The following is a 23,865-nucleotide window of genomic DNA, read 5'->3' on the forward strand; positions in this document are numbered from 1 at the left end:
GGTTTCACAGGTTGGCGCAACATCGAGGACCGAAGGGCCTGTACTGCGCTGTAATGTTCTATGTTCTATGTTCCATTCACGGTTGAATCTATCTGAAGTTTCCCCCTTTATTCCTAACCTCAATGTTTATAAACATCCTTGACAATTACAGCCTACTTCAAAAATACTCTAAGTGCTTTCAGTTCCCCTTTTCTAACCGCAGTGTTTGGGTGTTCTCAGAACACTCGGAGATTTTGGGAGCAACTCTCCCAAAACATTTCCAAGTGTCATTTTGGGTGAGTTTGACGGGGTGTTTCCCATTGGTTCTTTGGATGAGATCCAGACCTGGATTCATCCATACTTAGTCGTTGGCCGTGATTCTCCAGTTTCGTTGCGCTCTCACTCGAGCGAAATGAGGCTGGTGATTAGCCGGGAGAGGCAGAAAACGAGAACCACACCAGGCGGCAAACAGTTTGCAATGCAAATGGCCCGCTCCCCTAGGCACAATCGGGATCCCGCCGTAGCGTGGCGAGAAACCAATTATTACCACTTAAGCCCCATATCCAAGCAATTAATGGGAGCCACCCCTTATCCAACGGTGTCCCATAATTCATCAGTCTCCCCAGCAAGTGGTCACGCTGGTGCCGATTAGTACTCCTTTTTAAAAACGTGAGCCTGGCAGAAAGGCTTCAGTGGTGAGCCGAGAAGAGGAGTAGCCATCTTTGCTCACAGGCGAAGAGCCCGGGGGCGCTGGGCTTGCCGTCCTAGTGCTCGGCGGGGGCTAGGAGACCCTCGGCTGGGGGAGAAGGGGAGCCTCTGCAAGGATGGGCTACCATGGGAGGGTGGGGGGGGGGCACTGGGGGGGGGGGGGGGGCAACTGCGCACGGCTCCATCATGCCAACCCCTGGATCGTGAGTGCCCATTCTGGGGGCAACGCTTGTCCCTGCCCGTCTGCCCCACCGACCACCCATAACCCCCACCGACTGAGAAGCCTCTGGTTCTGCGACTCGAGGTATTGCTAGTAGGGAATTGGCAATCATGGTTAAGTGAGTCCCTCACACAACCCAAGTGGATTCCCATGGGTGGGCGGGCCATGTAGCATGTGGGAGTCATTGCCTAGAATCCCAATCATACCTTGATGCCTGGACACTGCGGGAGGCAACACCATGCATGCAGCAGTGATCACGGGAACACCCAGTGGATGGTAAACAGCTCCGGAGACATGGCCAGAGTTGGAGGGTGGGTGAGTGCCACGGGGAGGGCACCATCGCCCAGTCCATGTGATGTTATGAGCAGGTGTCCAGGGTCTGAGGTCTGGTAAGGGGGGCTCGCTGCGGCTGGGTGTGCATGGGCAGGGCATTCCCGGTATGGGTGAGTGGGGGATCAATCAAGGATTGGAGGGTCCCGAGGTGGGAGCCACCGCTGTTCATCAGCCTCACCCCTTCTCCCAATGACTTACAGATTTTGAACGCTATGGCAAGGAATTTGGAATCAGAACTTACCCTAGTTATGCTGCTGGTGGCCTGGACAGCCAGACACCGGAGATGGCAGCAGCAGCGTCTGCATATGCTCAAGGCGGCGGACCATGTGCTGGACCCCGCCCCACACCCTGAGGATCTGGCCGCCCATCAGATTCAGGGAGGGACCCAGAGGGTGAGGCCCACGACGGCCCTGGGTGTCCACTCACTGCTGGTCATTTGAACAGATGACAGACAGCATGTGCCTCAGGGGGCTCTGCCTCAACAAGGAGACAGTGCAGCATCTGTGCCATATTTTTGCGGACGTAGCTCCACATGGAAGAGGTGGACACCTGCACCCAGTGGCCGTCAAGGTCACCGGGTCCTGAAGCTTTACACCTCAGGATCATTCCAGGGCCTGTATGGTATCTCACAGGCCACAGCCCACAGGTGCATCCGGGAGGTCATGAATGCCCTGTATGCACAGGCAGAAAACTACATCCTCTTTGACATAGACCAGGCCCAGCAAGGCACACAGGTTGGAGGTTTCTCCGCCATCGACGGGATGCCCCAGGTCAAGGGGCAATAGATGCCAAGATCATGAATGTGTGTGCATGCTTCCTGGGGAGCATGCACGACAGCTACATCCTGGGGCAGTCGGTCAGCCCCAGCCTTTTCGAGGAGCACCCCAGGTTGGGCGGCTGGCTCTTGGGGATAAGGGGTATCCGATGAGATCGAAGTGGAGACCCGTTATAACGAGGCCCATGTGGCCACCCGGGCTGTGATTGAGCGGTGCATCGGATTCTTCAAGATGCAGTTCCGATGCCTCGACCACTCCTGTGGTACATTCCCGGAGGGTTTCCCATGGTCCGCTGTGCCCTCCACAACCTCGCACAGCAGTGGGATATTGGTGATGGGATGGCCACATCTGAGGAGGAGGGTGAGGATGGTGAGGTCGTGCCGGACCAGCAGGGGCTGGAGGATGAGGCCAGGGAAAAACCGGAGGACCAGTCGGAGACAGCAGGACAAGGGCAGCTGCGAGGATCGGGGGGGGGGGGGGGGGGGTTGTGATGACCCACAGAGTGCCGAGCATCAGCACTCCTCAATCTATGCCAGAGTCTGACCCCTGCCTGTCTGCTGCGTACCCGCTCACACCCATCGTCTGCATGTGATGTGCCCAGGGGGTGGGGTGGGAAGTGTGAGATGCCGAGAGAGAAATGAAATGAAATGAAAATCGCTTATTGTCACAAGCAGGCTTCAATGAAGTTACTGTGAAAAGCCCCTAGTCGCCACATTCCGGCGCCTGTTCGGGGAGGCTGGTATGGGAATTGAACCGTGCTGCTGGCCTGCCTTGGTCTGCTTTCAAAGCCAGCAATTTAGCCCAGTGTGCTAAACCAGCCTCTATGGGCCAAGGGCTAGGAGATCGGTCTGCATTGCGGAAGAAAATGATAGAGGCGTCATACCGGTTATGATCAAGGGTTTTTATTGTAACAATTGCCCACTTTTCCAATGGTGCCGCCCTCCCACCACTCCTACCAGCCCCTCACCCCCTACCTCCCCCCCAATTTGTTCCCTCCTCCCTCTGTGCCCTCACTGATCCTCGATGCACTTTGCCTTCCTAGCTCTACCGCTACGTCTAGGTGTGTCCCCAGGATGAACATCAGAGGTAGAGGCAGCCAGCTACTTACCACCACATCCCATGGCCTTTTATGCACCTGGTGGGCGTCCTCTGGGGGCTCTGGGGCCAGAGGGTCACCATGTTCCGGGTGCTGGCTGCGAGACGCAGCCTCATCAGAGGGGTGGAACTTGGGGGTGATGGTGGCCACCGTCGACACTGCATGGCACAGGTCTGGGTTGGCACTCAGAGCCCTGCCCCCGCCTCCCATTCGGTGCCCGTAGGTCCATGGGGTTCACCATGGGATGGAGGGGCAGCTGGTTCGAGCCCTGACTGTCCCGGCATCATCTGGCTCTGTCAACCCTGGCGGTTCCCCATGGTCTGCACCATGTTGACACCCTTAGCGAAGCTACTCAGTAACTCAGACATACTGTGCCGCGCCTCCCCAATGAACACCTGCGACTGGGACAAGCTCCGCAGTACCTTGGCCATTCCCATCTGAGAGCAGAACATGTCCTGCAAAATGTCATCAAGGTCAGCCTGGTACTCGGTCACGTACCCAGCGTGTCGGACATCATGTTGAGACCCTCAGCCATTGCCATCACCGACAGTGCAGTGTCTTGGACACCTCCACTAATGGTTCTGACGTCGTGCACCAGGCTCTCCACGGCGGTGGCCGGCAACATCTCCTGCGCCCATAGCCTTTGGGGTTCCTCCAAGTGGCTTTGGACCTGCTAGAGTGTCCTTGACATGTCCCTCTGAATATCATGACCGCACTCTAACATCTCCATCAGCTCTGGGATGACCTCTTCCACAGGCTCAGAATCAGGCTAGGACCCTCCTGGGTCCTGGGATCCAGCAGCACTCCGACTGCTGTTTCACCTGAGGGTTCCTGCTTCCACCTGATGTGCATCAGCAGCAGTGTAGTGCTCACTAGATTGTGTCCCAGAAGCCTGTCCACTAAAGTTTCCCACAGAGATGTGTGTATCTGCGCTAGTAGAGGGTGGGGGTGACATCTGTGCCGTGACTATTATGGTGGCATCCTGGGAGCTCTCCTCTGAGGTGCCCTCCTCAGATTCAGGAGAGGGGCCACCCGGGATGGGCCGGCACTGTCAGCTGGAGGACCTGCGGGAGAATGAACATGTGGTCAGTGGGGGGGATGGGTCAGTCAGTAAGCCAATGACAACTCACGCTTGACAGGCCCTCCGGGTGGGGCCCGGTAGTTCCTCACCTCTGCGGCGTTGGCCAGCCTCCGTGTTGGTGACCACACTGTCCTTGGCCACCCCAGTCACCTTCAGGGCCCGCTCCTCAATGGTGAGGATTCTTATATCCGGCACCCCATCGCCAGTCTCTCGGCAATTGTGGGAGAGCTTTTCCTGAGGAGACATAGAGAGGGAATCATTTCTTCTTTTTAAAAAAGTACCCAATTCTTTCTTGTTCCAATTAAGGGGCAATTTAGCGTGGCCAATCCACCTACCCTGCACATCTTTGGGTTGTGGGGGTGAGACCCATGCAGACACGGGGAGAACAGAGAGGGTATCGTTAATCATATGCGTGGCTCATAGTGGGTGGGTGGAAGGGAGAGGGGGTGTGGAGGGAGCGTTGGGGGTTGCATGGAGAGTTGGGGGTGGATAGGTCTTGGGGGAAGGGAGATGGGGCTGATGTCTACTCACTTGTGATGCTCAATGCAGGTCATTGACCTTTTTCCAGCACTGGAGGCCAGTCCCCCTGGCCACACTCCCGCTGCTCACATCTGCCGCCACCACATCCCAGGCAGCACAGGCTGCCATATGGCTGACCCTCTGAGACCCTTGGGGGAACAGGACATCCCTCCATCTAGGAGCCTCCCCAGATCTGCATCCCAGAACCTGGGGGCCGGTCTCAATGGCCCAACATGGGCGCATGCTGCGAACTGGTTGGGGTTGGCTGAGCAAGTGCTGCTTGACCTTGTTTGCAGCGCGGGCTGGCCAGCTCACTGCCGTTAATCAGCTGGTGAGCCTACATTTGCAGCGTGAAACTCGTGGGGCCTCGTTAAGTGGACCAATTAATGTTGAATAGCTGTGCCGAGCGTCCAGAAAACACGCAGCAATTCCCACTCGCTACTAGATTGAGAAATCTTTCCGGAGAATCGCGCCAGTTGATTTGGCCCTTGGAGAGTTTCTCCCTGGTCTGACCCGGCTCCTCAAAGATCGGGGCGCCATTTTGATCTCTAAGTGTGCTTGGCAGTCCCCCACACAGGCAATTGCCCCCCACCCTCCAAGACATCAACATTATCACCTCTCTAGGTGAGGGAACCCCACTAAGGAGCTGCTGAGAGCCCCCCTTTGTAGTGGTCGCACCCCCCCTCCTTTCAGAATCACCCTTCACCCCCGAACTTTGAGGCCCCTTTTTACGCCCACTGTCATGGTCATGGCCTGCCTCAGCCCCCGACGCTTGACAGTGTCAACATGGCACCCTGGCAGTCAGTCTGGCAACCTTTCCTTGACCACCTGGGGGGATCCAATTGCCTCGGAGAACCCCGAGTGCCCATAATTACTGTTCTTCGCTTGTGGAGACCAGTACTAATTGGCACCCAGGTGAGGGCTTACCTCTGTGGGCGGTGACTCCTGGGCACCGGGAGAATACAGTGCTGACATATTTACATTAGTTATCATTATTTGGATCACGCCCAGTGATTTGCGGTCAGATGGGCGCCCAGCATAAAGCCAGATTTGGGCCTCTCCCGGATTCACCCATTGCACCCAGCGCTGCGCTGGACACAACACAGTGGCAGAATTGCGTCTGTGGTGTTAAAAAACCATGGGGAAAGGGAACGTACCTGAGGCTTCCTGGCTTGTATCCTCAATGAACTGTTTGATCTGCTCATCAACTGTCAAGCAGGCCACTTCATAGTTTCAATGGGGGGGGGGGGGGGGGGGGGGGGGGCATTAGTTTTAGTGGTGGGGGGGAAGAAGACCCTCTTTGCTGATGGGTTGAGGATGCTCCCCTTGTCAGCAGGAGTCACCATTTCCATTGTCGGGATGGGGCTGTCGCTGGGATCCTGGCACCCATTAAAAATGACACCTCAAAATCAGTAAGTGCAGGCTGGCTGGCGTGCTACCCCTTATGAAGATTTTAACATACTAAAGGCGAGGGAATCATATCTTGGCAATGCTCCTAGTGCCAGTGGGAACCATTCTGGTTTTCCTGCTGGTGGGAGCACTTTGTTTCAAAATGGGAGATTTACACCCTCTGCTTCCACTGCCATTGAGGAAGAGAGTTCCAGAGTCTCACTCTGAAAGAAAACATTTCTCCTCATCTCCATCTGACATGAGCGATCCCTTATTTTTAAACAGTGACCCCTAGTTTTAGATTCCCGACAAGTGGAAACATCCTCTCCACATCGATCTATCAATACTCCTCAGGATCTTCAAGGTTTCCATCAAGTCGCCTCTTACTCTTCCAGGCTCTAGTAGAATCAATCCTAGGGCTGGATTCTCCGCAGCCAAGCACCAGAATTGCGGAGAATCACGTTTCACACCGAAATCGGGCTCGGCGCTGGTCCGCCGATTCTCCGGGACCCAAGAATCGGCATGATCGCGGAGTATTCCACGTGGCTGGGGGCCCATTGCCAGAGGCCCGGCCAGCGATCCTCCACTCCCAACCGGGCGAGTTCCCGACGGCATGATTCTAACCACCGAGTGCCGTTCGGGAACTTCGCGTCCGCGGCCGCCCTGGTGGGGGGGGGCAAGGGGATCGGGCACTGGGGGGGGGGGGCCTAATGGGCAGCCGGGGGACAGATCGGGCCGGTCGGATGCAAGGGCGTGCGGCCCATCGGGGAGCCTACATTTCGCAGCTGCCTCCGCGGTCCGGGTCTACCATGGCGCTCGGCGCGGCGGGTGGGGGCCACCACCGTGCGCATGTGCGGACTTGACACTGGAAGTGTGGGGGCCCGTATCTGCAGCTAAAGCTGCGTGAATTACTCTGGGTCCCTGCTAGCCCCCTGAAGGTGAGTGAATTAGCTTATGTTTTTTTGAGGAAACTCCGGAACAAAATGCCAGCATTTTTACGCCGGCGCGGGGACATAGTCCCATTTTGGGAAAATCCAGCCCTTAACCTCTCCAACCTTTCCTCATAAGACAACCCATCCAATCCTGGCTTTAGTCCAGTAAACTTTCTATAAACTGCTTCTGACGCATTTACATCTTTCCTCAAAATAAAGAGACAAGTGGCACAAAAGCCAGTTACTACATTTGCTTTGAAGGGCTTTTGGAGATTGTGAAAACTTTATCAAAGGAAGTATTTTCCCTACTCTTCTTAGGAGAACTGCTCTTGCCCTAAAACAAAAATAATGGTAGATTATTAGGAATATGAATAAAAATATGTAGTTTTAAGTGCTTTTTTTCTTAAACAATTAGTTACTGAAATTGCAAATGTGACATTCAGTTGTGGAACCATTGCAATTATAATAAGCAAAGTTTTTGTTTCATAAATTTGAATGTGATTTAGAAATCTTTACACACAGCATAGATAATATTAGCAAAAAGATAATTATGAGAAATCCAACTCAGAGAATTATGATAGTGCAATAAACTACTGAACTGAAAGCAATCCAGTTCTGTTGCACTATCAGTCTCCACAAAATAATAATTTATGGTAAATTATGATTTATAAGAAATATAATTCCAAAGCATTCATATGATCACTTTCCTTCCCTTGAGTTGACGGAATAGAAATTCATGTAAATGAGATGTTTAGTTTGTTACTCACTTGTCTCTCCAATAATGGTAACCATGGTGACCGACAATGTCTTCTACAGCTGCCAGAATATGATCAAAAGCCTTTGAAAATAAGAAGCAAATATGGTGTCAGATTCCTAAGAACGGACTTGCTACTAAATGGTCACAAACCTAGATGAATCCCGCATGAGCCAACTGTCCAAAGTACACAGAGAATCAATGTAGGAGCAAAATACAGTCGCTACACTCGGGAGCAACAGTCTTAATTGCCAATAATCCTGTTGTAAACTCATTATAAACAAAATGGAGATCAGGTAACATTAAAGAAACATGAGATGCTAAGGCAACCTTAGTTTAACAGTGTGTTTCCATAGTGACAGAGAAGGCACTGTTTAACACATAGTTAAACAGCAAAAATGGATTTAAACTGCACGTGTGCTGAGGATTCACCTCAGCTGGTAAACTGAACTGATATCACACAGTTGAGGAGTACCAAATTACCATATTCCAGTCTCTGCTGCAAAGTCTTCCATAAATCATGCCAGACTGGGGACACCACAGAGGGAAAGGCAAGTAAAGGAAGTGACCAAATCCCAATTAAAAATGCGACTGAAGTTCTGTGCTTGTTGTGGAGGATGAGACTCCAGGGTTTGGATTCTCCCCCTGTTGCCAGGTTTTGGCAATGTGGTCCTCATGCTAGTCAAACTGCCTCAAACCTACTGCAATGTCCTTGCTGCACTTTTTATTAACCGTGCAGGTCAGGTTGGGAAACAGAAGACCGTTCTTCATTGTCAGACATGTTGAGGGAATGAATTAAAGCTTGGGCCCTCTGCTGCAGAGTTGCAATGGGGAACTATCACTGCCGAAGGCCTTTCAGCCATTGCGCACTGATAGGCTGGAGATTTTATAGAACACCCCTTGGGCTGTATGATTCACATTGAATGTATAAAGTGAATATTACATGTATGACAATTGTGTTGAAGCACTTCAGAGTGCAACTTGATCCATGTAGAAAATTTGAATATTATTGCACTTTCTTAATGGTAATTTTGAAAATCTTGTACAGAATTGTTAATGTGCAGAAGAAGGCCATTTGGCACGTTGTGTCTGCACTGGTTTAACATTAGCCGCTAGTGCAGTGACATTACCACTCTGCCATCATCTCCCCCTAATGTAATCCTCTTTTAGATATTTTATGAATCATGTATAGTTTTGCAAAGAAAATATCAGGACCCCACCCACCATCCTCATTTGAGGAATGTGCTCTCTGGCCATTGATTGGCTAATGCTTTAAAAATTGTGTTGGGTGAATATTTTCGGCATTGTATATGTTTATGACTCAGATTTGATCTTTGCGCCAAAATTCCTGCCCCCATGTGCCAACATATATGTAGTGCATGGCAGGTTGGAAATCAGCGATTATGAGAACAGAGGAAAATAGATTAATTTTAAATTAACCGGTAAGAAATTAAATTCACACCAACAAAACGTTCGGGCTCCTGGAAGAAAACCGACCAGGTTCTGTATACCTACACGTTCATGCAATTCTTCATTGAGTGTTGGCTTATGATGATCACTCCGCTTTACCTTCAGCCATTTAACAAGGGGTTTAATGGTCAATCCCTGGAAAACAAAATATATAGAGACGGGTTTGGATGGAAATGCTTGAATATGTACAACGTTGATTGTGCCGAAACACTTGTGAAACCACAGCCCATTTCACACAGATTGCTATCATCTGTTTGACGTATCCAGTTGAGACCAAATTCACCCTCTAGTATTTAATGGTAAGTTACTGTACATACTGGGTCATTCACATGGTGCATGAATCATACATGTTCTTTTACTGCTTCTGAACAGAAAATGCATAAGTACATAAGAAAGTAGCAGGCTATTTGGTCCTTTGAGCCATTCAATAAGATCATGGCTGATCTTCTATATTAGCTACACCTTCTTGCATTATCCCCACATCCCTTGATTCTGTTCTATTCTACTCTAATTTATCTAAGTGAGATGTACTGTTTAATCATAAACTGAGGAAACTCATCAGGCATGAATCTGGATGTGATGATTCATACCTGATTAACTCAGTGAGCTGTTACAATTGTTAGTCACTTCTTCCAGAGAAAGTACACATCTCACGTTACTAAACTCGAAGGACTATCCTTTTGTTGGATCCACAATCGTGAAGTGACATATTACTGTAAGAAGTGAATTCCCCACTGACTGAACGCAGGTAATGTACAGATTAGACCACTGCGCTATGCTCCTAACACAGATCAAAATCATTAATGGTAGCAAATGCTTTAGTTGCACTGCAAATATTCATTTAATACTTGTACCCATTTTACAATAGGGTGACTCAACAATCCAGAAGAACACGGCAAACTTCTCACCACTGTCAGATCATTGAGAACAGAGTTGTTGTATTTACCTGTTAACCAGCACCCTGTTGATGGAGGATTATTTTTCTGTATCACTGAGGAGATGCCCATTTTGTTACAAGTTTACAATAGAAACCTCTAAACAATGAAAATTAAAGTATTGGTGCATTTAAGGAAAACCTGGATAAAATTGAAGGGGGGGGGGGGGGGAAAGAGGAATAGAAAGATATTCCAGTTGAGTTTAATGCCCTGTTTATGTGCTGTAAATTCCACGCTTGTTATACTGCAGCTGGTGTGGCACGCAAGTGATGTGGAAATACTTTCAGCTGGTGTGAATCCCCAGCAATGTAAAATTACTTCTTGGATCTCACAGCCTAACAGAAATCCAAACTGAAAGTGTTTCGGCTACAGTCATAGTACATGTTTTGTGTTGCTCCAAAACCAAAACTGTGCTAAAGTTATTCAAAATGTTCAACTTTACTGCTGGAAAATGCTACTTCAATTCTTGAAGTGCTGAAAATATTTTCCAATGGCAATCAACTGGACAGACATTATTATGTCAAAAATAAAATCATCAGGGTTAAATTGATGGGTCAATGAATAAATGATATGTTGAAATCAGAGAGGTTTCTGTCTTGCTGAGCTGGCTGATCGCAACCAGAAACTGGCATTACAATTAGCATCAGAACCAGAGGGCAAAAAACATCAATCTTTTTTTTAATTATCCTGGACCCCTGAGAGAAAGTTGCACTTGTGGATGTCAGTTTGAATCATCTACAGTCCTCCGCACTACCAGCTGAACTATCGAAGGGTAGTACTTGTGGATGTCTAATTACAATTAGTACAGGCTTGACTTTGTTGCCTTCCACTGCTGAACAGCTTAAATGCTTCAGATGGCCACGCAAGCAAGCTACTCTGGAAGATTTCTGTGGCTCTGGGACAGTAACACATTAGAGATCAATATAAGAGTGGAGGAAGGGAAGAAAATCCACATGATCCTGAATCTCGTTTGTGTTCAGTGTCATTGTGAGTTAAGTCACGTTGGGAGCAACTATTTTAGTTTTGACTAATCACTGAATCATTCAGTGACTCATCTGTGTATCTGCAACGTGACAGGGCCTTCGAACAGGCACCATAGCAGCCAGGGCACCTGGCTGCTTTATGCTGTTGTCTGTTAGAAGAAATCTGGTGTGAATGGAACTTTAGTAATGCTTTTGGCTGCTTGATGCACATTTCACTTTCAATAAAGCTTAGTCCCGCATACAGTTAACAGGACAATGAACCCACAAACAGATGCTTGCTTATCTGCCCTTTCCATCATCCAATTAATGCCTTAAGTTTGCCGAGCTAATTGCAATATACAAGATGGCTATTTTTGTTTGTTTCTATGGAGATTCTTTAAGCTGCTGCACAGACCCACAATATTTGGAGCAGTTAACTCTGCAAATTGTTGAATAAAGTAATTCACATCAGAAATAAAACACCATTTGGCAAAAATGGGTAAGCAAACTGAAGGTTGACGTCAAGTACATTTTTAATATATTCAATATTTTCTGCTCCACTGCACGGAGCAGCATCGGAGACCTGGCGCCATGTAAATGACGCGGCGCCGTGGCGCACAACAGGTGACGCGGGCACACAGGTCGCCGACGGGGGACCATGGCGCCATGCCGAGCAGCACCCAGGTTCACACACCACGACCTGGAGACGCTGCTTGACGCCCTCGAGGAGAGGGTCTGTACCCCGGACCCGGCCGGAGGGTGCCAGCCAACATGGCCCGGCGTCTGTGGAGGGAGGTGGGCGCGGACATGAGTGCCACTGCGGTGACACCCAGGACTGGCGAGCAGTGCCGCAAAAAGCTCCACGACCTACTGAGGGCAGCCAGGTTGAGTACCCAGCAGTGAGCCCATGGCACCAACCCCCCTACCCCACACAAGTGTGACACCCATCCCCTCCCCAGGGGGATGGTACAAGCACAGCCATGAGGCACATGGCTGCAGCCACCCATACAAGCCGCGTTGGCCCTATGCACCCATGCCAACATAGACCCAACTACATGCAGTGGACCGCCTAACAATCCCCCCCCCCCCCCCCCCCCCCCCCCCCCCGAGGAAAAGAGTGGCTACTGTTCTATGATTCTATAACCAACGGGAGCGAGCCCGAACCGGAGGGGGTGAACCTGACCTGTGCCAGCTCACCGTGCACGAGCAGAGGGCACTGGACACCGCCGGTGCACCCGAGAACCGGGAGATTGCCAATGCCGAGGTCGGGGGCGCGCCACCAAGTGAGATCCCCCCCCCGCTGCCTGGCCCCCTTCCCCTCAGCCCTCTCCCCTCAGCCCTCTCCCCTCAGCCCTCTCCCCTCAGCCTCCTCACCCCGTACCGCGAACCACAGCCCCCTGCACCTGGCTGACAATGATGGTGTACTGTGTGTCACAGGGCCACGCGATAACCGACCTGGAGCACCCGGCAGACACCACCTGCATCCAGCGTCTGGACGGCCAGCCGACACAGACCAACCTGGAGCACCTGGCAGACACCACCTGCATCCAGCACCTGGACGGCCAGCCCACAGGGTCTCTAGCAGCGACGGGGAGGGCAGCTCCAACAACAGCCCCCCGGCCCAGTCCAGTGACAACACAACCACACAGGGCACCAGCACACAGGGGACAGACAGACATGAAAGACCACAACACGACACCAACACGGAGGGGACGGACAGACAGGACACGGCACCCCAGGGGACCCCTGACCACAGGTCTGATGAAGACACTGAGGTTGCGTCACAGCCATCTCCTCCACCCCCCGCCATCACAGAGACACTCACCTCGGTTGTCCAAGTTAGTGGTGAGGCATCTGGGACACTGTCTGGTGCGCACCACACAGCCGCTCCGGTACAGCAGGTGGAGGTAGGAGCAGCCGAGGGGCCAGGCGGGGAGGGGGCCCAGCCCAGCCACGGCAAACACCTGTCGCCCGGATGGGTCCCGGGTCCCTGGAGTTCCCCCGCCCACCCGTAGACCCGATGCAGTCAGGGACCCAGGGGCATGAGAAGGTGACGGCCGGCTTCCAGCACCTGCAAACGCAAGTGCAGGATCGCATCCACGTCCAGGAGCAGGAAATAGTGCCGGTCATGAGTGCCACACAGGCCAACACCGCACGGGGTGGCGTCCGCGGTGGAGACAATGGTGGCGACGGTGTCCGGAATGGGTTTGAGCCTGCAAGGCCTGGGGCTATCTCCGGGCACAAGGCCTCTGTGACCTGGGACAGGGCTGCCGTCGCACAGGAAGCCATGGCCCAGAGACAGCTGAACATCGCAGAGGCGCTCAACAACCTGGCCCAGTCCCAGCAGGCCACGGCCCAGTCCCAGCAGGCCATGGCCCAGTCCCAGCAAGTCACGGCCCAGTCCCAGCAGGCCATGGCCCAGTCTCTGCAGGCCACGGCCCAGTCCGAGCAGGCCATGGCCCAGTCTCTGCAGGCGACAGCCCAGTCCCAGCAGGCCATGGCCCAGTCTCTGCAAGCCACGGCCCAGTCCGAGCAGGCCATGGCCCAGTCTCTGCAGGCGACAGCCCAGTCCGAGCAGGTCACAGCCCAGTCCCAGCAGGCCACGGCCCAGTCCCAGCAGGCCATGGCCCAGTCTCTGCAGGCGACAGCCCAGTCCCAGCATGTCACATCCCAGTCCCAGCAGGCCACGGCCCAGTCCGAGCAGGCCATGGCCCAGTCTCTGCAGGCGACAGCCCAGTCCCAGCAGGCCATGGCCCACCATCTGCAGGCCACGGCCCAGGCCCAGCAGGTCACAGCCCAGTCCCAGCAGGCCATGGCCCAGTCTCTGCAGGCCACGGCCCAGGCCCAGCAGGCCATGGCCCAGTCTCTGCAGGCCATCACTGACAGCATCAGCGCCATTGGCTGGGTGATGGATGGCATTGTACAGAGCCAGACACAGATGGTGCACTCCCTGAGCTCCATGGCCATGAACGTCCAGACCCTGGTTGATACCAGTGGGGCCCCTCCAGGACTGGCAGCGCCAGGTGATGCCGGTGCCCCAGGTGCTGGATCCGCCTGCGCCCCCATCCCATGGAGAGCCCCGGGGGCAACCGGGCACCCCGGGGGTAGGAGGTGCTGGGGCCCCTCCCGGGTCCCCTTGCAGAGGGGTCCCGGAAGCCTGCACCACTTACCGCCCACCCACCGCCCCTGGTGCACCTGGTGGGTAGCGGGCAGAACAGGGTGGCACCACGCCATCGCAATTGCCTGAGGTGCGGCCTGGCCCATCCAGGCCAGGCTGCCCCAGGAAGCGGCCGCCGACGGGGACCCCAGTCACAGGGCAGGAATCACAGGAGTCCACCTCCAGTTTTGCTGTACCATCTGGGGCAACACACAGTCGTAGTCATAGGGCCCATAAGCCAGAAAGGTAGACACGGATGAGTGAGTTGACATGGGTGCAGGGCACAGATTAATTAGATGGGCTAGGGCACATATACAGGACGCCCGTTATTAAACACATTCCACACCTATGCGAACGGCCTCTGTAATCTGTCCAATGCGTGCGGGTGTGGGGCGGGGACTGTGTGCCAGTGTGTGCGAGGGGTGCTGCGATAGAGCTTGGGCTCTGGTGCGCATGACCACCCCCCCCCCCCCCATCCCCCACGGTTCCCCGACGCCAGCCCGCCCCCGGCCATACGACAGGGCCATGAGATGCAGTGTCAGGGCTGCGTGCAGAGTCCGCCCAGGTGGAGGGTCATGATGTGGCCATGAGTCAGACATTGTCGAATGATGAATGGCTTGGAGCCCATCGCAGGGCAGACTGTCATTATCCTCCATGCTTTGTAGCAGACCCGCGTACACCATCGACTGTGCCCCCATCCCATTGTGCCACAGGCAGATGTGTCGTGGAGGGGTAGTGTGCATGCGGGTGTTGTGGTTGTGGGGGGATTGGTGGGGGGGAGGTGAGGGTATTGTGGTTGTGGGGGGGTTGATGGGGGGGTGAGGGTGTGTTCTGGTGGGGTTGGGGGTGGGGGAGGTGAGGGTGGTCGTCCGTTGGGGAGGTGCCGAACCCGCTGCTTGTGCGCATACCCGTCACTACTGCCGCCCACCTTGGTCGCCGAAACGGGCAGCTACCAACGCCTCCTGTGCCTCCTGGCCCAGCCGGCGGTGCTGGGCAGCTCCGTGTTCCTGTCCATCCCCCATGTCCCGTGCATCGGCCTGGTCGCTGCATGGGTATTGTTGTAGCATTGCTCTGCGTAGGTGTGAGGCCTCCACATAGGCGTCACCAGCCACGACTGAAACGGGCAACCCCTGTCGCCCAGCAACAAGCCCCACAGCCAAGGGGGTGGGTGTCCCTCGAACAGGGCAGGGATGAACGATTGGGCCAGTATAAAGGAGTCATGCACACTGCCAGGGTACCTGGCGCAGATGTGCAGGATTGTCATCCTGTGGTTGCAGGCAACCTGCACGTTTATTGAATGTGTACCCTTCCTGTTTGGGCACATGGTCCTTTCCTCCGAGGTGGGCTGCATGGTGATGTGCACTCCATCGATTGCCCCCTGCACCATGGGCATCTGGGCAACAGCGGCGAACCCCACTGCACGGGCATCCATGTGGGCATGGTCCGCAAGAAACTGTATGTACCGGTCCGCGATGTCATACACGGCCTCGGTGACGGCCTGGATGCACCTGTGCACCGATGGCTGGGAGATGCCAGACAGGTCCCCACTCGGCGACTGGAACTGCCCCGTCGCGAAGAACTTGAGGGCGACTGTCACCTTGACGGCCACCGGGAGGGCATGTCCACCTCCGGTCCCGCATGGTTCCAGGTGTGTCATCAGGTGGCAGATGTGGGCGACGGTCCCGCGGCTCATCCGCAGTCTCCTCCTGCACGCCCTGTCCGGGAGGTCCTCGAAGGACATGCGGAGCTGGTACACATGGTGTCGCATCAGACGCCTCCATGGCCGTGGCACACCCTCCTCCTCATCCTCCACCTCGGCATCCCCGTGCTGTGGCTCCCGCACGGCGTGGTGCCCCTCCTGCGCCTCTTGGGCATATGGCCCTGCGGCCTGGGCGGCTTGCATGTGCCCCACTGCAGCCCGCTGCTCAACAGCAGGCTCCACCACCTCCCTCTCACACCCGTGCTCCAGCCACCCCGCCTCCCCCCCCCCCCCCCCCCCCCCCCCCCTCGGGCCCCCCCCACACCGCAGACACGGTCGACCGACTCCCTGTCCCGGGGTCTCCACCCCCAACGCCGTCGCACTCCCCTGCCCCCCCCAACACTGCCGCACACCCCCCCGCCCCCGGGGGGATCTCCCCATGCCATCACCCACCTCCTCCCGCAGTGTTAGCCAGCACGACTGGCTGATGCTGTTTTATAGCATGTTGGAACGGCGCCGGTGGGACATCCGGTAGTGCCGGCTGAACTTCGGCCCATCCGGCCCGGAAAATTGCTGGACCATCGGAGAATCGCCGCTACGGTGGTTTGCGGCGATTCTCCGTGCGTCCCGGTGCCATTCGCGCACGGCCGTTTTCACAAGGTTGGGAGAATTGCGTCCCGGCGTCGTGGCGCTTTGTGCGCCGATTCTCCCACTTGCCGTGCGTTCAGATAATCCCACCCCAGGATCTTCTTCAGGATGGCAGCCTGTGACTAGTAGTATTCTGCAGGGGTCAGTGTTGGAACCACAACTATTCATGATATACATTAATGATCTGGAAGAAGGAACTGAGGGCACTGTTGTTCAGTTTACAGATGATACAAAGATGTGTAAAGGGACAGTCAGTGTTGAGGAAACGTGGAAGCTGCAGAAGCATTTGGACAGGCTAGGAGAGAGTTCAAAGACGTGACAGATGTGATACAATGTTATGATACAATGCCCTTGGTTGGGAAGAATAGAGGCATAGACTGTTTTTAAATGGGCAAAGGCTTCGGAAATCTGAAGCACAAAAGACTTAGGAGTCCTAGTTCAGGATTCTCTTTAGATTAACATGCAGGTTCAGTTGGCAGTTAGGAAGGCAAATGCAATGTTAGCATTCATTTGACAGGGCTAGAATACAAGATAGGGATGTACTACTAAGATTGTCTGAGACTCTGGTTGTGAGGAAGTGAACAAACGAACAGGGTGGACTTTAGGACCATGAGGGTACTGTGTTCACAGACAGAACAAAGGAAAGCAGAAGTTTCATAGCTCGGGAGAGGGGAGCTTTGCCTCGTGGTGAGCATGGTGCAAAGGATGATGGGATTACAAATGCAAAGTGACCAATTAGGATATAGGGCCAGGTCAGGAGGTGTATAGAATGACCAATGGGAAGCTTATATGTGAATCTTACTGTGATTTTGAATATATCAGCAGAAGCTTCTTTGTATTCTGTCTCTCTTTATTCTGGGCTCTCAGAAGAGATTTTGAATCCATCAGACTGACCTTTGATTTCGTCGAGGCAATCGAACCTAATCAAATGCGAGTGATTAGACTGTTAGCAGAATACGAGACAGAGGAAAAGCGATATAAAGATATCGTGGGCCCATAATTCCTCTCTCGCCGTCTGAAAGCATTCCAATTCTGATTTCGCAGATGAAAGGCAAGATAGTCGAGAAATCCCGATTTCGGCACCAAATGTAGATTCCTGGTTAATTTGCTGTCAGTCTAGATTCAATAAAATCTGAGATGGATTTGCAGGTATCATATCATTTAATAATAACCAACTTGCAAGGATGACTCAATCCATAGGACCTCAGGACACACACACTGTCTTCTGAGAGCCCAGAATAAAGAGAGACAGAATACAAAGAAGCTTCTGCTGATATATTCAAAATCACAGTAAGATTCACATATAAGCTTCCCATTGGTCATTCTATACACCTCCTGACCTGGCCCTATATCCTAATTGGTCACTTTGCATTTGTAATCCCATCATCCTTTGCACCATGCTCACCACGAGGCAAAGCTCCCCTCTCCCGAGCTATGAAACTTCTGCTTTCCTTTGTTCTGTCTGTGAACACAGTACCCTCATGGTCCTAAAGTCCACCCTGTTCGTTTGTTCACTTCCTCATTCCCTCCTTTTATCATTTCATGATAACCCATCATTCCACCTCTGCAAAGATGACGTTCTTCGCTGCCATGACAGCAAATTAACCAGGAATCTACAGTTGGACCCCATTTGGAATATTGTGAGCAGTTTTGGGCCCTGTATCGAAGGAACGGTGTGCGGGCCTTGGAGGTGGTCCAGAGGAGGTTCACAACAATGCTCCCGGGAATTAAGGGCGTGTGTTGTAAGACAGCCACTAAAATCTCCAATGAGAATTAAAAGAGCAACATCTTTATCAAGAGAGTAGTTAGAATGCAGAACTCGCTATTGCAAGAAGTAGTTGAAGTGACTAGCAAAGATTAACTTAAGGAGAAGCTAACTAAACATGTGTGAGAAAGCAGTAGGGAGATATGTTGATGGCATGGGAAGGGGCTGAAATGGAACATAAACACTGGCATGTACCTGTTGAGCAGACTGGCCTATTACAATGCTATAAATGCTATGTAATTGTTATAACCTGCCTGCTTACCATTGGCTGGGGACTAATGACAATCCCACAATCCTATGGGAGTATGAGCTTCCCCAATGAGGGGGGCGGAGAAATCATTAGCAGACTCCCTGCATAAATAGAGCTGGCCAGTTTGGAACCAGAGGGAGAGAGGAGTTGGCAGCAAGGGAAATTGTTGCTGCTGTTGTGTGTATATATGTTATTGTAAATAAATGTTATTTCTTTGTATCCTGAAAACTCGTGCTGGATTCTTCGTGGCCCTCACAAAAGTAATACTATGTATGCGCGAAATAAGTAAATAACAATCAAATGAAGGATGAAGCGAGACAGCCGTAGCTGCAAACTAGCCCCACACATCCGCTGCAAAGTTTCCAACATCACATTGGCCAGGTAATACAAAAATAAGGACAAAAAGGGTAAGGGTTCTTTGAAGGGCAAACCTAGATTCCAATCAAATAATGCATCTCAATGGAAACATCAAAACGCTGTTGACAAATTGAAGGACTACTGCCAGTGCCACTGAGGAATATGAAACATATAACCAGACACAACTCTCACCTGAATTATCACTGTGAAAAATATAACTGTGATGGTCGTCGCAACAAAGTAGTCCTTTGCCTTGATAGTCTGTTCGTTGAGAAGAATCACCAATGCGAATGCTACTGCACCACGCAAGCCACCATACGTCATAACCACCTGGTCAATTCTGTCCAGTGGGACCAGACGGAAATGATTTAATATCCAGCTCTGCAGAATTACCCCTAAGAGTGAGAGATCAGTCAAATTAATCATGATTTTCTTTAATTGAGAATATGAACCATACGGATAAAAGTTACAAGATTCTTAGTTTCAAGGGTAAAGAAGATTACTTGTTATGGGCCAGGTTTTAGAGAACGCCAAGGTGTATCATGGAGTTCACCTGACCCACAACTTTTAATAGATTGTGGTATGGGGAGCATATGGCCCACTCTACAGGTGTGGTACAGCAGAAATGGAAAAGTATTTTTTAAAGCCAAACAATGTTTATTCTATGAACTCAAGTTAACCTTTTTGAAACATAGTGAACATCTTAGCAACCATTAATTCAAATACAACCCCCAAAGAATACAACACTAAGTAAACCATTAAACCTCCCTTTTTAACATCCATGCAACTTAAAAACAAAACCTTTCAACAGAAGCACATCAGGTTAAAGTCACTACTGTTAGTTTTAAACCAGGATCGATTTACAGTCTTTAGATTACAGAGAGAGATTCATACACCTTCTGGCTGCAGTTTGTGACCGCAGCTATCCAGCTCTGAAAACGAAACTAAATGAAACTAAAACACACCCTGCAGCCTGCTCAAAAACAAAAGTAAAAAGCTGACAGCCCAGCTCCACCCACTCTCTGACATCACTGCAGTAGTAAACACCCATTTCTTAAAGGTACTCTCACATGACACCACTACAACAGTTGAGTTAATATTTAGAAGGTTTACACTAGAATATGGAAGTTTGAGATTTTACCAATTTGTCCTAGAACATATATTGGTTTAAATGTTGCTGATATAAAGGCAGGTTTAGCTCACAAAATGTTAAATTTCAAAAGAGACTAAGCATCCAGGATATTGATATGGACTAGTAGTTGGGCTTCAAACAAAGCAGCAATTAAAAATTGTGTATTTTTACATACTACATCAGTATTGAAAAAGTGAAGGCCAGAGAAAATGTAAAGCTGAGCAAGGTTCAGTACCACTGAAATATAACATTCCCCACCCTCCTGAGGTAAGGGCCAATGCTCTATTAACCTTGTTGGTTGTGTATGGACACCCCGATTATTATTGCTCCTTCACACGTGTTAATTTCTCACGACTAAGAAAAGATTCTGAATGATCTATCATGGATTTGAAATGGAGGACCACATACTTCCCTACACTGAACTTCAACTGTTTCAGTTTTGCCTGCTCACTTAATGTTTAGACCTTTTTAAAAAGAATTCCTACTCACCATGCCTCCTAACCTCTTTCATCAAAAAACTGCATTTTATTCATTCTTTTATCTTATGTAATATTAACTATTGATTTATGATTGATCTCAGCACAGGAGAATACTTCCAACTCTCTTTCTGAATAGGAGATCAAACATGGTAATGAAAACAACATCCAGTATGCAGAGGCATTTTACAATCCTGGGCTATTCCTGTGATTTAACTAGAAAACAGGTCATAAGGGTGCTCTTCAGTTTGTGAGGGATGCAAGATCCACTCACAGGAGTGACCAATAAGGCTGAACCCAAACAAAATAGCGATCACAGATGAGTAAATTTATATGAGAATCATTACTGATGGTGTTTGTTCTTAGAACATTTCCTAAATGTTTCATTTAAGTCATATGTCTAAATTGTTCCATATCTTTCAGTCACAATTATTTTACAGAAAATAAACACTAAATGTTGCATCACTGATGGCAACTGTAAATTATAAACTGAATGAGTTTGTGACAGGCACCCCAGATTTTACAGTAAATAATTTGAAAACACATTTTCAGACAAACAGATGAACAATGAAATGGATTGAAAGCCACAATTGGACTAATCACATGCTGCATGCCTATTAGTTCCAAAACCAACCAACAAGCTGTTCTCTGCCTGAAAGTTAAAGGATAATAATTCTGACATCTACATTATGTATTAAAAAAACACTCACAAAAGAACTTCAGTCCATATTTACTGGGCGGGATTCTCCCAGCCCTGTGCCGGGCTGGAGAATCCCCACGAGTGGGCCACGCCGCCCCGACGCCGGCACGCAATTCTCCGCAGTGCGGAGATTCGGCGCCATTGGCATTGGCGTGGTTGGCGTGGTTGGCGCGGCGCCGGTCACGGGTCGCTCTACGCAGCCGGCCCGCCGATTCTCCGGCCCAAATGGGCCGAGCAGCCGTAGGAAAAGAGCCAAGTCCCACCGGCGCCGTTCTAACCTGCTCTGGGCCGGCGGGACATCACCGTGTAAGGGTCGGGTGGTGGCCTGTGGGGGGAGGGGAGAGGGGTGGGTCCGACCCTGGAGGGGGCCTCCGATGTGACCTGGCCCGTGATCAGGACCCACCGATCAGCAGGCCGGCCTCTATGGCTGGGGGCTGCCTTTCCTATTCGCCGGCCCGTGGAGCCCTGCCCCATTTTGCGTCACGGCCGGCGCGTTGAAGGAGTCCACTGCACATGCGCACGTTGGCGCCGGCGCCACTGTGCATGTTCTCGTTGGCGCTGACGCAACTGCGCATGCGCGGATCCCGTGACGCACAGTTTACGCCGGGATCTGCAGCTGGAGCGGCGCGAACCGCTGCAACGCCGTGCTGGCCCCCTGTAGGGGCCAGAATTAGACGTGGGAGCGGCCCGTTCACGCCATCGTAAAACACGACAGTGTTTACGACGCCGTGGACACTCTGCCACGGGATTGGAGAGTCCCGCCCACTGGAATCAAAAGTAGTAATAAAATCATAGTTAAGGGACATTAGGGGAAGTCCCAATACTCATCATAATGTCACATCTGTTAGGATAATACCCTATTTAAATATTGCTGGTGGGTATCTGTGTCAATGGAAGGAAAATACAACCTAGCTACCTTAGCTGATGGGGTACAGATGCGACCCCTCAGAAACAGTTCGATTCAGCACACACCCAATGGCCCCTTTTGAAACATGGGCACATTATAATCACGACAGAAATGTGAATCTTTGCGATGTAGACCACTTCCCTGGTCTTGATCTCCAAGCTGATCCACACTACTCTTGACGAAAAGGCATACTGACCTCCCAAGATGCCTCCAACCTCTCCAAGACTGAGGTTGCAGGGTATCCCAGCCCCACCCCTTCCACCACCCCCACCCACCCGGTATCAATCACCTTGCCAGAGCAGGTGATAACCTTAGCTTTTACAAGGGTGAGTGGGAATTCCAATGAAATACTTTTTTTCAATGCAAAGTCAAACTAAGACACTTTGGGCGCGATTCTCCCAAAGGGAGACTGAGTGCCGACGCCGGAGTGAAACCCGGAGTGTTTCACTCCGACGTCGGAGGCCGCTCCTCAGCTCCTCACCCCCTATTCTCTCTCTCCTCCCCCCCCCCCCGGGCTAGGAGCGGCGTTGCGAGAAACTCGGCCGTCGGGCCTTGACGCTTACGTCAAAGCGGCGCGCCGAGAATGTCGCGGCCGGCGGCGCCTAAGTGACGTCAGCCGCGCATTCGCAGGTTGGCTGGCTCCAACCTGCGCATGCGCGTTTGCCGTCTTCCCCTCCGCTGCCCGCAAGACATGGCGGCTTGATCTTGCGGGGCGGTGGAGGCGAAAGAGTGCGTCTCTTAGAGACACTGGCCCGAAGGGGAGGGTAGAGTCTCTGGTATTTATAAGATGCTCACGCGGGAGGAAGGGTCCCAGACGGAGGAACTGAAACTTAAATGGGAGGAGGAGCTAGGCGGGGAAATGGAGGACGGGCTGTGGGCAGAGGCCCTGAGTAGGGTAAATTCGACCGCGACATGTGCCAGGCTCGGGCTGATTCAATTTAAGGTCGTTCACCGGGCCCATATGACGGTGGCTCGGATGAGCAAATTCTTTGGGATAGAGGACAAATGCGCTAGGTGCGCGGGAGGACCAGCGAACCACGTTCACATGTTTTGGGCATGCCCTAAGCTGAGGGGGTACTGGGAGGGATTTGCGGGCGTCATGTCCAGGGTGCTAAAACAAGGGTGGCAATTGTTGGGGTTTCGGAAGACCCGGGAGTCCAGGGGGAGAAAGAGGCCGATGTTTTGGCCTTTGCTTCCCTGATAGCCCGGCGACGAATACTATTGGTGTGGAGGGACTCAAAGCCCCCGAAGACTGAGTTGTGGCTTGCGGACATGTCGAATTTCCTGGGTATGGAAAAAATTAAGTTTGCCTTGAGGGGATCTTTACAGGGGTTCGCCCGGAGGTGGCAACCATTTATTGACTTCTTTGCGGGAGAGTGAGCGTCAGCAGGGGGTGGGGGGGAGGGGGGGGTAGAGTAGAGTAGAGTAGGAGGGATAAAATGGCAGGTAGTACCGGTGGGAGACGAGCGGGCTTGTGCAGTATGTTACGATTGAAGTATTGAAAGTACATGGATGTTTGCACATTTTTGCCTTTTTTGCTTTCTTTCTGTTGATGTCTGTAACTGTTTACAAAGCCAAAAACTACCTCAATAAAATTGTTTATTTAAAAAAAAAAGAGAC

At 51.8% G+C, this 23,865-nt stretch overlaps 1 protein-coding gene across 3 annotated transcripts in view; it reads right to left on the reverse strand.

Annotated features, from left to right (window-relative positions):
• The window catches only part of LOC119971383 (sodium/hydrogen exchanger 5-like), a 416,159-nt gene that overhangs the window by 135,948 nt on the left and 256,346 nt on the right, over nt 1-23,865 (reverse strand). For all 3 annotated transcript variants that reach the window (XM_038806843.1, XM_038806842.1, XM_038806844.1), the window contains exons 7-9: nt 19,223-19,425; nt 9,303-9,392; nt 7,801-7,871 (exon numbers count right to left, since the gene is read on the reverse strand). In XM_038806843.1, coding sequence (XP_038662771.1) covers nt 7,801-7,871; nt 9,303-9,392; nt 19,223-19,425 — 364 coding nt within the window. The remainder of the gene's footprint in view (nt 1-7,800; nt 7,872-9,302; nt 9,393-19,222; nt 19,426-23,865) is intronic.

This window comes from Scyliorhinus canicula, chromosome 9 (assembly GCF_902713615.1).
Source record: "Scyliorhinus canicula chromosome 9, sScyCan1.1, whole genome shotgun sequence".
Classification (NCBI taxonomy): Eukaryota; Metazoa; Chordata; class Chondrichthyes; order Carcharhiniformes; family Scyliorhinidae; genus Scyliorhinus; species Scyliorhinus canicula.